Source organism: Narcine bancroftii, chromosome 5, assembly GCF_036971445.1.
Source record: "Narcine bancroftii isolate sNarBan1 chromosome 5, sNarBan1.hap1, whole genome shotgun sequence".
In the NCBI taxonomy this organism is placed as follows: domain Eukaryota; kingdom Metazoa; phylum Chordata; class Chondrichthyes; order Torpediniformes; family Narcinidae; genus Narcine; species Narcine bancroftii.
In genome coordinates this window covers 25094219-25109857 of record NC_091473.1, presented here as the reverse complement: position 1 = coordinate 25109857, position 15639 = coordinate 25094219, and the positions used below count along the sequence as shown (strand labels likewise).

General features: G+C 39.5%; 1 protein-coding gene and 2 long non-coding RNA genes across 13 annotated transcripts in view; 1 reads left to right on the top strand and 2 right to left on the bottom strand.

Annotated features, from left to right (window-relative positions):
• The window catches only part of chl1b (cell adhesion molecule L1-like b), a 687190-nt gene that overhangs the window by 359551 nt on the left and 312000 nt on the right, over positions 1 to 15639 (bottom strand). For all 10 annotated transcript variants that reach the window (XM_069936961.1, XM_069936960.1, XM_069936966.1 and 7 more), the window contains 2 exons: positions 2681 to 2782; positions 1037 to 1228 (listed from right to left, as the gene is read on the bottom strand). In XM_069936961.1, coding sequence (XP_069793062.1) covers positions 1037 to 1228; positions 2681 to 2782 — 294 coding nt within the window. The remainder of the gene's footprint in view (positions 1 to 1036; positions 1229 to 2680; positions 2783 to 15639) is intronic.
• LOC138763205 (uncharacterized) overlaps positions 6677 to 15639 on the top strand; it is a 37663-nt gene continuing 28700 nt past the window's right edge. Inside the window, exons 1-3 of one of the 2 annotated variants that reach the window (XR_011357391.1) lie at positions 6677 to 7096; positions 8164 to 8464; positions 9691 to 10290. This is a non-coding gene — a long non-coding RNA (uncharacterized lncRNA). Of the gene's footprint in view, positions 7097 to 8163; positions 8465 to 9690; positions 10291 to 15639 lie in introns of those variants that run through there. The other variant, XR_011357392.1, reaches the window with a different exon arrangement.
• LOC138763204 (uncharacterized) lies at positions 12230 to 14822 on the bottom strand. The gene is made up of 2 exons (XR_011357390.1): positions 14663 to 14822; positions 12230 to 12514 (listed from the first exon to the last, which is right to left on the bottom strand). It is a non-coding gene; the product is annotated as an uncharacterized lncRNA (long non-coding RNA).

Sequence of the window (15639 nt, the reverse complement as noted above, 5' to 3'; positions counted from 1 at the left end):
GGGCATAGATGGAACCAATGGAAGTCAAGTTCAGCATCATGGTGTGCACAGATCAAATTGAGGTGTGGTTGAAGGGGGACAAAGATGAGGCACCTACTGACTTACTGGGGACAGTGTATCCAGTCTCCAAGAGGGGTAGGTCAGAGGGGATGGGATTAGGGGAGGGTCAGTGGGGTGGAGTGTGTCTGGAGGGTGGTGGGAAGGAAGATGGGATGGATCAGGAGGTGGATGGTAGGAAGATAATCCTGAAGCCCACTTGTCTTTGATTTCGGTACCATGGGAAACAAGTATGCCACGTTTACTCTGTCCAGGCCTTTCAACATTTGAAATGCTTCTATGAATTCCCCCTTCATTTTTCTTAACTCCAAGGAGTACAGTCTAAAAGCCATCAAATGTTCCTCACACGTTCATCCCTTCATTCCAGGAATAATTCTTGTAAATCTTTTCCAAACCCTCTCCAATGCCAACAAATTGTTTCTTAAATAAAGATTCCCAAACTGTACCCTGTACTCCAAGTGATGCCTCAACGGTGCCTTAAAAAGCCTCAACATCACTTACCTGCTCTTATATCCTATTGCTCCAGATCTGAATATTAACATTGCATTCACCTTCTTCACCACTGACATAATCTGGAGGTTAACCTTCTGGGTATCCTTCAGGAAGACTCCCAAGTCCATTTACACCTCCGAATTTTGATTTTTCTCCCCATCCAAGAGTCTGCCATTATATTCCTTCTACCAAATCACATGAGTGTACGCTTTCCAACATTGTCTTTCATTTAAATATAAATGAAAGAAAATTAGTTGGCACATTCTCTTTTCAAAAACTATAATTAGGAAATTGGAATACCTCCACAAACTATTTTTCAAAGGAAACATGATATTTTATCGAAGCTACAATATAAAATTGAAAATATTCCAATAGGTCTGCTCAGATAACAATTGGTTTCATGTGTATAGTACTGTATTAATTTGTTATTGCATGTCTGAAGTTTTATTTTAATGGTAAACTTAAACTATAATTTGCATTTACTGACCTGCAGGCTGTGTTTCATGCTTTTCAGAAGGTAGACTTGGATGACTTTTGCCCACTTTATTTACAGCTGTCACACGGAACTGGTAGGTTACATAAGGGGAGAGTTGCAACACGACTGAAGTTTGACTTCCATTAACTCTAGCCTTTATATGCCATCTTCCAGGTTCAAATGTATTTTCCTCCACAATAAATGCTATCAAAAATAAACAAGTTCCAGAGGTGAATAACTCACACACAACTGAAAAATAGAAAGAAAATATGCAGTGAATGCTGTAAACCTGAAATAAAATCAACTGTTTAAGCACTCAGCAAGTTGGACCATCACCCTGGAAAAAGAAACATGGTCAACATTTCAGTTTGATAAGCTTTCACTGAAAGATGCCTCATTAAGTTTTCCATATTGTTATGAAAAACAAATTAAGTAAAGTTTGTTTGAAATTGTGCATTTTGATGACTATTATATCTGTAAGTAACTGCCTTGGTCCACATAGAAACATAGAAAATAGGTGCAGGAGTTGGCCATTTAAACATTCAAGCCTACACCACCATTCATTTTGATCATGGTTGATCGTCTCCTCAATGCCCAGTACCTGCCTTCTCAAGGGCCAAATCTAACACTCTTTTAAATATTGATAAAGAACTGGGTTCAGCTACTTCCCATGGCAAAGAATTCCACAGATTCACCACCATCTGAGAACCCCTGGTTCTGGTTTTCCCCAACATCAGGAACAACTTTCCTGCATCTAGCCTGTCCAATCCCTTAAGAATTTTATAAATTTCTATAAGATCCTCCCTCAAACATAAATTCCAATGAGTATATGTCTAGTTGATCCAGCCTTTCTTTATGTGCAATTCCTGCCATCCCTAGTATCAATCTAGCGAACCTTCTTTGCACTCCCTCTATGGCAAAGATGTCTTTCCTCAGATAAGGAGACCAGAACTGTACACAATACTCTAGGTGTGATCTCACCAAGGCCCTGTACAGCTGCAATAGAACCTCTCTGCTCCTGTACTCGAATCCTCTTGCTATGAATGCCAACATACCATTCGCTTTCCTCACTGCCTGCTGTTTATGCATACCCACTTTAAATGACTGGTGCACAGTGACACCCAGGTCCCGTTGCCACAGATGATTTTACTGTAAAACAACGGTGAATATCAAAAACAGCAAATGTAATGCCATGTATGTACTCTGACAATAAAGCTGAATAAATTTAAAAAAAACATGTTGGTGAGAAGAATTAATATTTGGCCATTAAAAGCTCTTTGCTGTTGGTTTCTCTTTACTTCCAATGGATGCTGTATGACCTGCTGAGTTTATCCAGCACATATGTGTTGCCTACCAAATAATCTAATTCTAAAGAGGATTCTTTGCTTGTTTTTTTTTCCCCTCTGTCCACTCCAGTCTTTATTTTGCTATTTAAAACATCGCCTACAATTTGGTTTACAATCAACACAGTCCTGTGTGATGCATTTAGCCCCATTCTCCCTGACTTTATCTGTGATCCCAAAGTTATACAAATTGGAAGAATTCACATCAATTTTCTAAACAAACAATTCCAATCCAATCTTTCAGTTATTTACTATGATCCTTCATTGGGCATTACTTTAAAAAAAAAACAATGAAATATACAGCATTGCCTACCTGTTATGGGAGCATTGTGGCTGTAACCAGGTTCCCATGTTAATCTTGCACTTCTGCTTCGCAGAATAGATAATTTCAAGTTTTCTGGCTGCTCTGGAACATCTACAAGAAATGACCTTTTTAGATGCCCAATGATTTTTGAAAATGCAGATCATACTTAGTGTTGAAAACAAAACCTGCTTAAATATGCCACGTGTTTTGCCTGAGGATAAATTGACTAGGATAGATTCTACTTTGAGAAAATGGTGAAACTTTCCAGATAGTTAACAAATAGCAACAAAAAATGCATAATCATGATGAAAAGATTGATCCTTGTACATCTTTTGGTTGCTTTTATACCAAAGGAATTGAATATGTCATGTTGTTCCCAACTACATGAGATCAACAAAAATCTAATATATTGCCTTGCAATGAAATGGATTTATTTGAAGTTTCAAGAACTACCAGCGGATAATTTTTTTTTAAATTCTGAGGAAAAGGAGTGTGTATAATTGTCCTGCTTGTAATATCAAAACAGTAATTTAGAACATTCTTCCACCAGAAACATGTATGAAGGGTTTACGATGATTAATAGTGAAAAATGGTTGGCTCATTAAAACTGCTTAGCAACCAATAATTACTTCATAGCCAAAACTATTTATCTGCTCATAAAAAAAATAAAGCTTGATGACATCCATAATTAAGTAAAACCAATTATGCATATTTTATAATTTGTTAAAATCTTCTCATGTATGTCTATCAACCCCAATTCTCTTGCCATTCAGATACACTATAAACAATTTACAGGAAATAATATGCTTCCATCATATATTTAAGGTGGAAAGAACCTAAAGTTAATGAAGCAAACACATAGGCCGCAAGCTCCAAACGGACAGTGGCTCGGGTCAATATTGAACTGGGATTGTTGGAGCTGTAGGAGAGCTGTGCCACTGAAACTCAGTATAGGCAGAGAATATTAGTTGGTTAAAATGAAGTCTATTCAAAGGAAGAAGTGAATGTTCAAGTTCAAGATCATCTGCACCTTTCTAACCAAACAAAGCAGCATTTCTCATGATCACGATGTAGACAAACCGTGCCCTCCATAATATTTGGGACAAAGACACTTTTTTCCTTTATTTGCTCCTGTGCTGTAGTTTTGAAATCAAACAATTCACATATATATCAAGTGCACATTCCAGACTTTATTTGTATACATTTTGGTTTGATCATGTAGAAATTACAGCATTTTTTGTACAAAGTTGTCCCATTTCAGGGCACCCTAATATTTGGGGCATGTGACTTCACAGGTGTTTGGAATTACTCAGTTATGTTTATTTGCTTCATTGGTGCAGATATAAGAGAGCTAGGCTTGCTTCTAAGCCTTTGATCACCTTTGGAGTCTGCAGCTGCTGATTTTCTACAAGAGGACCAGAGTTGTGCCAAAGAAAGTCAAAGAAGACATTATGAGGATGAAAAATAAGAATAAAACAGTAAGATACCTCAGGATTACCAAAATCAACTGTTTGGAACATCATTAAAAGGTAAGAGTGCACTGGTAAGCTCAGCAATTGCTAAGGGTAGGCCACAGAAGACCCCCACTCCTGATGACATAAGAATTCTCATCATCATGAAGAAAAACCACAAATGTCTGTGTGACAAATCAGAAACACTCTTCAAGAGAAAGGTATGGATGTGTCAATGACTACTATCTGCAGAAGACTTTATAAACAGAAATACAGAGGTTTCACTGCAAGATGCAAACCACTAGCTAGCCACAGAAGCAGGATGGCCAGATTACTCTTTGCCAAGAAATATTCAAGAGCCTGCAGAAAGGTCAAGGATAGATGAGACCAACATTAATCTTTATCAGAGTGATGGCAAGAACAAAGTGTGGAGCCATAAAGGAACTTCCCAAGATCCAAAGCACATCACCTCATCTGTGCAATGTGATGGTGGGGTTGTTATTGGCTGGGCATGTCTGGCTGCCACAGGTACTGGCACACTTATCTTTACTGATGATGTAACTGCTGATGGTAGTAGCAGGTGTATAGAAACATCTTAACTGCTTAAGTTTGTGCAAATGCCTCCAAACTCTTGATCTGCACTTCATCCTACAGCAAGAACACGCTCCCAAACATACTGCTAAATCAACAAAGTGTTTTTCAAAACTGGAAAATTCTTGAATGGCCAAGTCAATCACCCAATCTAAATCCAATTTAGCATTCCTTCCATATGCTGAAAAGAAAACTTAAGAGGACAAGCCCCAAAACAAGCAGGAAGTGACGATTGCTGGAGCAGAGGCCTGGCAGAGCATCACCAGAGAAAATACTCAGCACCTGTTGATGTCCATGAATCGCAGTCTTCAAGTAAAATAAAATGCTATTAGTACTATTCATCAAAGTACTAAACATGACGACTTTAATTTTCATACCATTGCTCTATACCAAATATTATGGTGCCCTGAAATGAGGGAACTATGTATAAAAAGCACTGTAATTACTACAAGATCAAACCAAAATGTATACAAATAGCCTTGAATAAAATCTAGAATGTACACTTTAATCACATGAATTGTTCACTAAAAAAAATAAAAACTGTGTAGAATGGGCAAATACAGGAAATAAGGATCTTTGTTCCAAATATTTTGGAGGGCACATAAATATCACGAAGATAGATAAAAATATAATACAAAATAAATGTTTAAATATTTCAGAATAATTTACTCGTTTAATTAAGACCCAAAGTTACAGGATACAGTTCATCAATCTCAAAACCAGTGGAAACAAGCAATTCCCAGCCTGGCAGTCCTGATTTTGATATTCCTATACCTCCCACCTGATGAAATTTTGAGTTGGTTCCTGCAATTTCTTCCCGATACTGGACATGTTTTACTTTTGTCAGTGTTAATTTAGAGAAGGTTCATGTTTGACTAAAGGCAGGCATCAAACAACATTGCAGTCAATTAAGTTTCAAAGATTCACTAGTAGCTGAATGAACTGGTATCTCCACAAAGTTTAGAAGCTTCCAAGAGACTGAAGCAAGTTACATAATCATTTGACAAGTAAATCTGTCACAAGAGATCTGTTGAAATAATTTGAACAAATAGAAGAATTGTAAAGATAGTGGATTCTGAGTTGTATGGAGAGAGCAGAAGTGCATGGTATTGTTAAAAATGCCAAAATACTTGAAGAACATGGCAGCTGCAATTTAATTAATTTCTACAGATATTTATTTCAATATTTTAAGATATAATTTGGTTCAATGCATGGATTTAGAATGTGAGTCACCAGAAAATGTAGTTGAGTAACTTTTAAAAGTGACAGTTGTGAACAGATCAGGCCGTGCACGTGAAGAGAAATTAAGCTGATGTTCTTGCCTGATGACCTCTCACAGAAGAGCATATGATGATTTGGCGAGTATGGAGCAGTGTGGCTACATTCCTGGAAATCCATCCAGTAGTTTATTGATCCAATGAAATTCATTTAAATCTTTGGTTGGTGGGGAATTTGATTTCAAGGAACAAGCCTGGAATGATGAGTTTGCATGAATTATGTACTGGATCAATAAACAGCCAGAATGGTTCAAGCCCTCTGTTTCATCAACATCCCTCAGGATAGTTGGGTGCTATCCTAATCTAACGTGGCCTCCAACTTCAGCCCAAACAATATAATTGACTCTTAACTACCCCTAAAATGGTCCACCAAACCATTCTGTGCAGGTGGACAATAATGCATTGCCAGTAATTATATGAATATATTGTGGCGACGCACATCCTCACGGTGAACCGGCCCCGCATGTATCGCCACGTGGAGGGGCAGAGCCATGGGGAAATGGCATCGTCAGAGGTTTCTCTCTGACTCCAGCATCCCTTCCAGCGCGCACCCTGGGCAGCGATTATGATGTCACAATGCACCAGGTGACTGAGCTCATGCTGCCCTTAAAGGGGTGCGCTGAATTTGTATACAAAATAGTCGTTAACGATCTTCAACGTGGGGGCTGCGTTTCTTCCACTGCTCACACCACCACAATATCAACAAATAGGAAAAACAAACTGACTACCAAACTTAGTGAAGGGATTTTATGAATTAGTGTTTTAATTTTTCTCTGAAATGCAATCTTCCATTACAATAACCAGGAAGTAGATTGTTTTGTATTGGCCTTTGTGATTTACATCAAAGTAATGAAGTAGTAATTCTAGAAATATTGCCGCGGAGACCTTGCAAGCTGTACTTCTGCTCCAATACTCTCCTTGTGGGCTTCTTAACTACACCTCTTTATTTTCTTTTTTTTTAATAAAACTTCACCAAAAAAAAACTGGAGCACAATACTACCTCTCTCAATTATACAGGAAATGACCAATGTCACAAATTGGCCAAAGACTTCGGAAGGAGAAGAAAACAAAACCACCTCCCCCGAACAGAACAATAAAACAAAACAGTAAGTAAATAAAATTTTAAGACTCTATTGGCTTGATCAAAGTCAATTTCAACCAATTGATGGCATTCCCTTTCCCGTGCACATTATTAATCTCTTCTTGAGTTGGCTTCAATTGTTGAGAAAGACATTCTTCACTTCTCTACTGTTTATTATCAGGCAAAGAATTAGCAAATGTAAAATCTATACCTTCATCATTAAAAAAATAGGATTGAAAATCTCTATTAAAAAAACTTTAAGAATAGCTGGATATCTAAAAGCAAATTTATATCCTTTCTTCCACAATACAGTTTTGGCAGAATTAAACGCTTTAATAGCTTGACTCAAATCTGCGTAGAAAAAGACTACTATTCCTAACCACCAAACGACCCTGATGTTTTCTTGCATTTTGAACTGCTTCACGCAAAATCAATTCTCTATCTTGATGATGCAATCATCTAATTAATATAGAGCATGGCTTTTTCATAATCATTCTATGACTTCTGTCCAATTCTAGACCATTTGGAAAATAATCCTTTCCCAAAACATCAGGGATCCATTTCTGTAAAAATTGCACTGATCTGCACCTTCAAAATCTTCCGGCAACCCGACAATTTTAACATAATTTCTTCGACTCTGACGCTCCAAAGCATCGATCTTCTTTAATAAATCATTTCGTTGAATTTTCCATCCAGTCAAAGAATCCTCCGTCTGTCCCATCCTTTCTTTATATCGCTCTATATCATCACGAAAATCCTCTTCAATCTTCTTAATTTTATCTTGTACTTTATCCACCAGCTTCACACATTTTGCCACATCAGTCTTAATAGTTAACATTTCGTCCTTCATGCCAGTAAATTGATCTTTCAAAGATTAAAAATAACCTTGATTCATCTGATTTGACATAGTTTCAATTTGTTTAGCCAAAGTATTCAATTGATTTTCAGGATCTACATAATGACAAATATCAGGCTTCCCTTGAATATGCTTAGGTAAGGACCTATCCTTGTATAGTTTCTTCTTCTTCTGTGCCTGGGTAAACATCCTCTTCCTCAGTTCCACCAATGACATCCACTCTTCCTACTCTGTAGAAATCAACGGCATCTCCACCTGTCTGCGGGTTCTGGTCCTCTCCCTCAACAGTCCAGGATCGCTGGGCCCTGAGGGGGTCACCCTTCCTCCCCCTACCACCCCCACAGCATGGATCGAACTTGATATAATGTGCATGCACGGGTTGTTCCTCATAGTCTGGAGGAAGTCGTCTTCGGGGCTCTGGCACCATCTTCCCTGGCACTCTGAGGAGTCGGCACCAGAGTCAACTTTACCTTCACTGAAGATTGTCGCTGTGGACATGGGTGAAGAGAAGTCAAGTCCCCAGGCTCCATCTCGAAGGTAGGCCCAAATGCTTCAGTACATGATAGTTGCTTCTGAATCATTTTTTTTTCTGTTTGTGCCTTTGTCTTTCTCATTATTGCAGTTAATAACACTTTATAAAATACTTAATTTTTTTTTTGTTTACAAAACTTTTAAGGTCGGGTTTTTTGCAGTTCTTTCGGGAGAGGTGTCCTTTCATGTCTCCCTCCAAGCCCCCAACTACTCCTGATTCTTTAATGAAGCAGATACAACTCCCTGTATTTATATGAAATGCTATAGATATTTAGTGTATGGAACATAGAATACAAATAAATGGCATTGCAATGTTAGTATTTCTTTCACCAAACAGAATGGAGAGAATCAAGAAGTTGGTTCACCTTCACCTGCAAGTGTACTGTAGATGGACAGTAAACATTCTCCTTGCTAGCAATACCCACTTCCCCAAAATCAGCCACTGACCTATAAGTTGTTGTTGATCGAATGAAATAATGCTCATAGTGTGGGGATGAGGGTAATTTCAAGTTGTTGACATGGGTTCAGCCTTGCAACTTCTGACAAGGGACCTGCTGGAATATTGATGTCTGGACATTGCTGATGAGAAGTCAATGATGCAAACTGAGTGACATCACACATTCAGTTATTCTGCAAGTTTTCAGTCGACTTTCAATGCACATACATTGAAATTAGGGAAACAAATCTGCTTCAGAGAGGAGTTCATAAGATCACAGGTGTAAACCTGGTGAAATCTGCAATCTAAGGTAACTGAAAAGAATTATTGGCAATCATAGTGCAAAATCTTGCAGCTCAACCTCTTTCATGTGTTTGCTAGTCAACATGAATTGGCAGGTCAACTTTGATGATGCAATTGCTGTCAGAACCTGCTCCAGTCACAATGCACCACTCCCTTGAGCTGTAAGATTGCTTCAAGCCGGGGAAACAAGAATTAATTAGTACTGCACATTTCATATATTGGGTCCTTGCTTATGCATTCAAACAATTAACATATTTGTAATGTTTTGATGGCATAATCATAATTACAATTAGCAGGTAGCTCAAAGCTGCTACATGGTCTGGACTCTGTGGTCGATGGTTCATCATAGATTGTGTATTTGTGAGTTCTATGCAAGTTCTCACCTGTGTAACTCAGAGCCTGGCCAAGTGATCATTTGTTTAATCAGCGTCCTCCCTGCAAAGTTAGGGTTTAATGTCTGCAAATGGGTAATCCACTGTTGGTTTAATTTCAGATGTTTTATATTTTCAAGTTCCTCTCCAACTGAACTCAGGGTTCCAACTGAATTCAAACCAGAGGAGTGACAATTAACCATCACCGTCAGAACAATTGCTCAGTCTACACAGCACAAATCTATCTTAGAAGTGAGGCAAAAGACTCCAAGCTCTCTCCTCCCTTTAACCCTGATCTTCAAGCCAGCAGCCTGTGAACTTTGCCTGTGTGCTACTGCTTACAATCTCTTCATATCAAATTTGAGAAAAGTATTTCACAATGTGCCATGGCATTAACAATGACCAATTAGCACTGCTAATTCACTTTAACCTGCATAAATGTTAAGATGAATAAGGTTTGAATAAAATTATAATGCGATGTGGACTGTGACACATTCAGATGAAGACCAGCTGTTGCTTTTGACAACTCAGTGGGGAATCCAAATTGGCCAAGTTAATACTGAGCAAAAATTAGAAGAACAATTTGCAGAATACAGCCAATAAACATTGCAATACTTGCTCATACTGCAGTACAATGGCACACCTTGTCAATTATAATCATTACGGAAAGCTCAATTTTAGTCACATTTGACTATAACTTCAGGGAAAGTTGTTCTCAAAGAACTGGTCATAACATCACAACAACAGCTGTTTGTAGAAGTATTTCTGAAACTGGTAAGGTAGACAGAACATCTGGGAATGAGGCAAGGCCAAAGGGTGCTGTAATCTGGTAATAAAACTCTGGACTAAATTTACGTAGATTTGTAACATCTGCTTGGATTACTTAAAATAATGGATTAAAAATATTAGGTTAGAGATTCGAGAATACACTCGACGCTTATGTTTATCATGGCACATGTGCAAAGGCTTTCACAATTAAGGTCATATATAGTTTCATTCAAAAGTGAATGAATATTAATTAACACAAGAAACTCAACTGCTCCCCTAAAACCAAGTGGGATTTCTTGTTTTGTTTGGAGTTTTCTTGTTAAACAGAGAAAAGATTGCCTGAGAAAAGATTTCCCAACAGGCATCCAGTGAAAATTGTAATCAAGGTCAATGTCAAAGATAGTCCTATTGACAAAACTTATTTCACCATCAGGAAGACTCCCAAACCATCGACTTGATACTTGTTTCACGAACAGTCTCATCTGTGGTAAACTGACAACCATAATTGGAACCCAAGCAACAATCTTTTCCAAACAAACTGTGAAATCAGCAAATATTCCATGTCAGCTATTGCTCATTTGCAACTATATTTAGGGGTTGGACTTTTTAACTTAAGACTGTAGGAAATTTAAAGTCAATAGAAAGTAACATTAGGTAGTTTCTCTGTTGAATGTCTATCCCAAGGACTTGGTCTTGCACTGTTAACACCAGATTGAATGTAATTTCCTGTGGCCGCTGTCGTATATTTATTAGCATGTCGTCATTTCAAAAAATTATCTGGTCTGATCACATTATGCAACAGAGAAAATGAGCAGAAGCTAAACATTAGTTCAAGAAAGAGAGATGGTGACCCACATATCAAAGCTGGTTAATGGGGGGGGGGGGGGGGTGCGGTTTCAGAGGTTTGTAAAAACTCAGAAATACTGGAGAAACTTAGCAGGTCAAGCAGCATCAGTTAGTGAAAAGGAATGGTCAACATTTTGAGTCAAAACCCTTGATTGAGATCATGCTGTTGCGTGTGCTGCTTTGCTCAGTGGGTAAAAACAGTTCAGTGGACCCATCACCATTTGGAGAGGAGCTGTCCAGTAGAAAAGATTCAGAAGTAAATGCCAGTTAGTTCATCTAAAGATAGAAAATTATGTTGCTGACATTAATCACGATTTTCAACGGAACCAAATGGTGAAGGAACAAAACAATTAAAAATGTAAATGTTTGTTATTTTGTAAGTTATGTTGTCATGCAGAGACAAAAAGAGAGGGAATAAAAAGTAACCTGTGTTAAAAACTGATAAATTGCTCTGAGGATTTACTTTTCTCCACAGATTAAACTATCAAATAAATAACAGGGACATTGATGGCACCACACTCTCCAACCATTGCCCCTGCACCAACTTACTTAGTTGCTTAGTTTCTCAGTTTTTTTTTAAATTAACCTCTCCATCCATGCAAAGAATTAGCTTTGGGGAATGAAAACTGGAAAAAAAAAAGCTTGCTCTCCCTCTCTACCATGGTGTGGAAAGCTGACTGTTGCTATTGTAGCTGCCACAAGCAACAACAGCTTGCCTGCAGCCAACCAGTAGGAACCACCCAACTGTAGCAAAGGAGGAGATTCAAGTCCCCTGAGTTGCAGAAGCAGTTCTCAAGTGGAAAAGTGAGAACTGGCAGAATCAAACACAAGGACAGTGAGACCGTCAGCTATTGAATTACAAACAATAGCAAGTGCAGATGTAACAGGATATTTTGATGCAAAGTCAAAAACACCACAAAAGTCACTGAGGTACCTGTTTTGGCGCTTTCATTTTGTTCATTTGTTTGCAGACATTGGAGGAACTGCTCCGATCAGTCTGGGTAAGCCCTGATAGAGTTTCTCTCTGAGTCTCATGGTAGGATTGCAATTGTGACACACACACACACACACACACACACACACACACACACACACACACACACACACACACACACACACACACACACACACACACTTAATGTGAACCCCCATTTGTCTTAATCATTTTTAAATTTGTAGGAATTGGAGGTTCGGAACAATGAGTTCATTAAAGTAAGTTCATTTTCAACTGCATCTCTTGGGTTAAATGGGATACATTTGGATGTCTCTGAGTAGCTTGCTTGCTGAAGTCATGGCTGCAATTCCTGCAGGTAGGTAGGAAGCTCTGACTCCCTAAGATAACATAAAAAGAATTGACATTGCATTTAACATCTCCATAGGCTTGGAAAATTGGCAGCAGAATGTTGTAGGTTGAGATCAGTCCTCAGAGGACACTTTTTCCTGCACTGTTAGCATGCCATAAAAAAAGGTATTTAGCACTCACCATACAATTGAACTAGTAAACCACTTTCCATGATCTCTGTAACCTATCCAATGACCCGTCTTACATTTTATGATCCTTTGCTCAAGTACCAATCATTATTCCCTTCTGATGTCTAACCTTCCCTGCAAATTAATTTCACTAATAATTGTTATCACACCTGATCGCTTAAGCTTTGCCTTTCCTTATTCCTTTCCAGTCTGACCCCCACTGACATCTGGCCTTTCATGCATTGTCTTCCCTCTGAGGATGAATGGTCCCTCAATTAGGATGGCTCTCCAGAGAGTGGATTTTGAAGCTTCAGGCTATTTTAACACATTAGTTCCCACAAATTGAATTTGGCTGGTGATGCAGGAAATAACAACATTCATTTCATATTCTGAACATTCTCATGGTGTTTTACGGAAATGTACCAAACAAAATTTGCTCCCAGGCTCTGCAAGTTATTGGACAGGGCCAAAAAATGTGGCTAGGGCAGTGGGGTGAGTGTTTTGAAAAAAAAAAAATGCCTTGAAGGGAAAGAAGTTGTGAGGTAGAGGGGATTGGATGTTGGTGGTGGGAGAGGGGGTGAGTGTAGAGGAGGAAATTCGAGACACAGTTACTGAACAGCAGGGTTTTCACACAACTGATGTAAGACTCACCAATCTATAATTCCCAGGATTCTCCCTATTACTTTTTTTTAAAAAGGAGACCATATGTGCCATTCTCCAATTCTCCGGCACCTCCCCTGCTGCCAAAAAAGGCACAATGGTCATAGCCAATGTCCCAGCCATCTCTTCCCTCCCATCCTCCAGCAACCTGGGAGTACAATGCATCTGACCCCGGAAACTTATCAATCTTATTGTTTTTTAATAAGATCCAACACTTCCTCTTCCTTAATCTCAAAACTGTCCAGCACACAAGCCTCTTCTATTTCAACCTCCCCTTGACCAAGGCCCTTTACTCTTGTGAATACTGAAGCAAAGTGTTCATATAGGACCTCCCCAAGCTCCTCCACATCAGGGATATGTTGCCTCCTCTATCGGCCCCAGCTTCATTCTCGTCATCCTTCTGCCCTTCACATATAGATAAAATGCCTTGGGGCTCTCCTTAATCCTACATGCCAAGGCCTTCTCATGCCCTTTTTGAGGTCTCCTAAGTTCTTTCTTAAGCTCCTTCCTGGCTAACATGTACTTCTCATGAGCCCTTCCTGCTTCCTACTTCAAATATATGCTTCCTTCTTCCTTTTGATTTGCTGTCTCACCCATTTCATCAGCCATGGGTCCATTTTCATACCATCTTTTCCATGTCCCAGTGAGACAAACCCATCCTGAGCCCTGCACGTGGTCCCTAAACTTCCTCTACATTACTTCTGTGCTTTCTCCCTAGAACATCTGTTTCCAATTTACTCTCTCTAGTTCCTGCCTCATCCCTTCATAATTAGCCCTTCCCCAGTTAAGCACTTTCCCATTTTGTCTGCTTTTATCTTTTTCACAGCAATGCTAAAGCTCAGGGAGTTGTGGTCACTCTCACCAAAATGCTCCCTCAACGAGAGGTCCACCTCCTGACCAAGTTCATTACTAGATCTAGTATGGCCTCTCCTCTCGTCGACCGGTCTACATACTGTGTCAGGAGTTCTTCTTGGATACATCTAATCAGTTCAGCCCTATCAATCCCTCTTGCAGTCAGGAGGTGCCAATCAATATTAGGGATGTTGAAATCACCCATAACTACAACCCTGTATTTCTTGCACCATTCCAAAATATGCCTGCTTCTCTGTTCCTCAGTGACCTGAAGGCTATTTGGGGGTCTATCAACAACTCCCAGCACAGTGATTACTCCCTTCCTGTTTCTAACCCACCCAAACTGACTCAGTGGACACTCCCTCTGCAGTATCCTCCCTTTCAATAGCTGCAATACTGTCCATGACCAGTAATGCTACACCACCAATTCCACCCCCCACTCTCCCACCCTCTCCTACCTTCTATCCTATTCCTTTTAAAACACCTCAACTCAGGTACCTTCAACAGCCAATCCTGCTCTTTCAGTCATGGCCACGACATCATAGTTCCATGTACTGATCCATGCTCCAAGTTCATCATTTTATTCCTAATACAACTAGTCTTGAAATAGACACATTTCAAATCCTCTAACTGGCTACATTTATGTTTTGTTTCCTGTCTGTCCTACCTCACAATCTCAGAACACATTGCATCATGCTTTTGGCATTCAGCTCTATTCTCCGCACTCACATTCTGATTCTCACCATTCTGCTGAACTAGTTTCAACCCTCCCTAATAGTTAAGCAATCCTTGTCCTTTCCAGTTCAGGTGTGTACAGCGCATCGAAAGAATCAAAGGCTTGTTGATCCAAACCAAGGCTTTTATTAACTAGAAGACTGGAGCGTATCAGATGTAGGTCGACAAGGAGCAACCCTTTAAGACCTGCCAGTAGGCGTGGCTACACTCTCAGCCAATCACAGTCATCCTACACTACAATCTGTACATATACACATTGGTGATAGAATCTGTACTATCACAAGGTGCAGTCTGTCCTTTTTGTACAAGACAGACCTTCCCCAGAAGAGATCCCAATGATCCATAAATCTGAACCCCTGCCCCTGGCACTAACTCTTCAGTCACACGTTCATCTGCCACAACTTCCTGTACCTACCCTCTCTGCCATGTGGCACAGGCAGCAATCCCAAGATTACCACCCTTGAAGACCTATTTTTTAACATTTTACCCTTACACCCTAAATTCCCTCTTCAGGACCTCTCAGCTCCAATCAATGTCATTGGTTCCCACATGGCCCACAACACCCGGCTGCTCACTCTACCCCTCTAGAATGCTGAGAACTCGATCAGAGACATCACTGGCTCTGGCTCCTGGGAGGCAACATACCATCTGGGAGCCTCAATCTCATTCACTTAACTTCTGCCACATTGCTCTTCCCTCAGCAAAAAGCTTTTGAGTTCCATTCTCAAACTTATGCATAC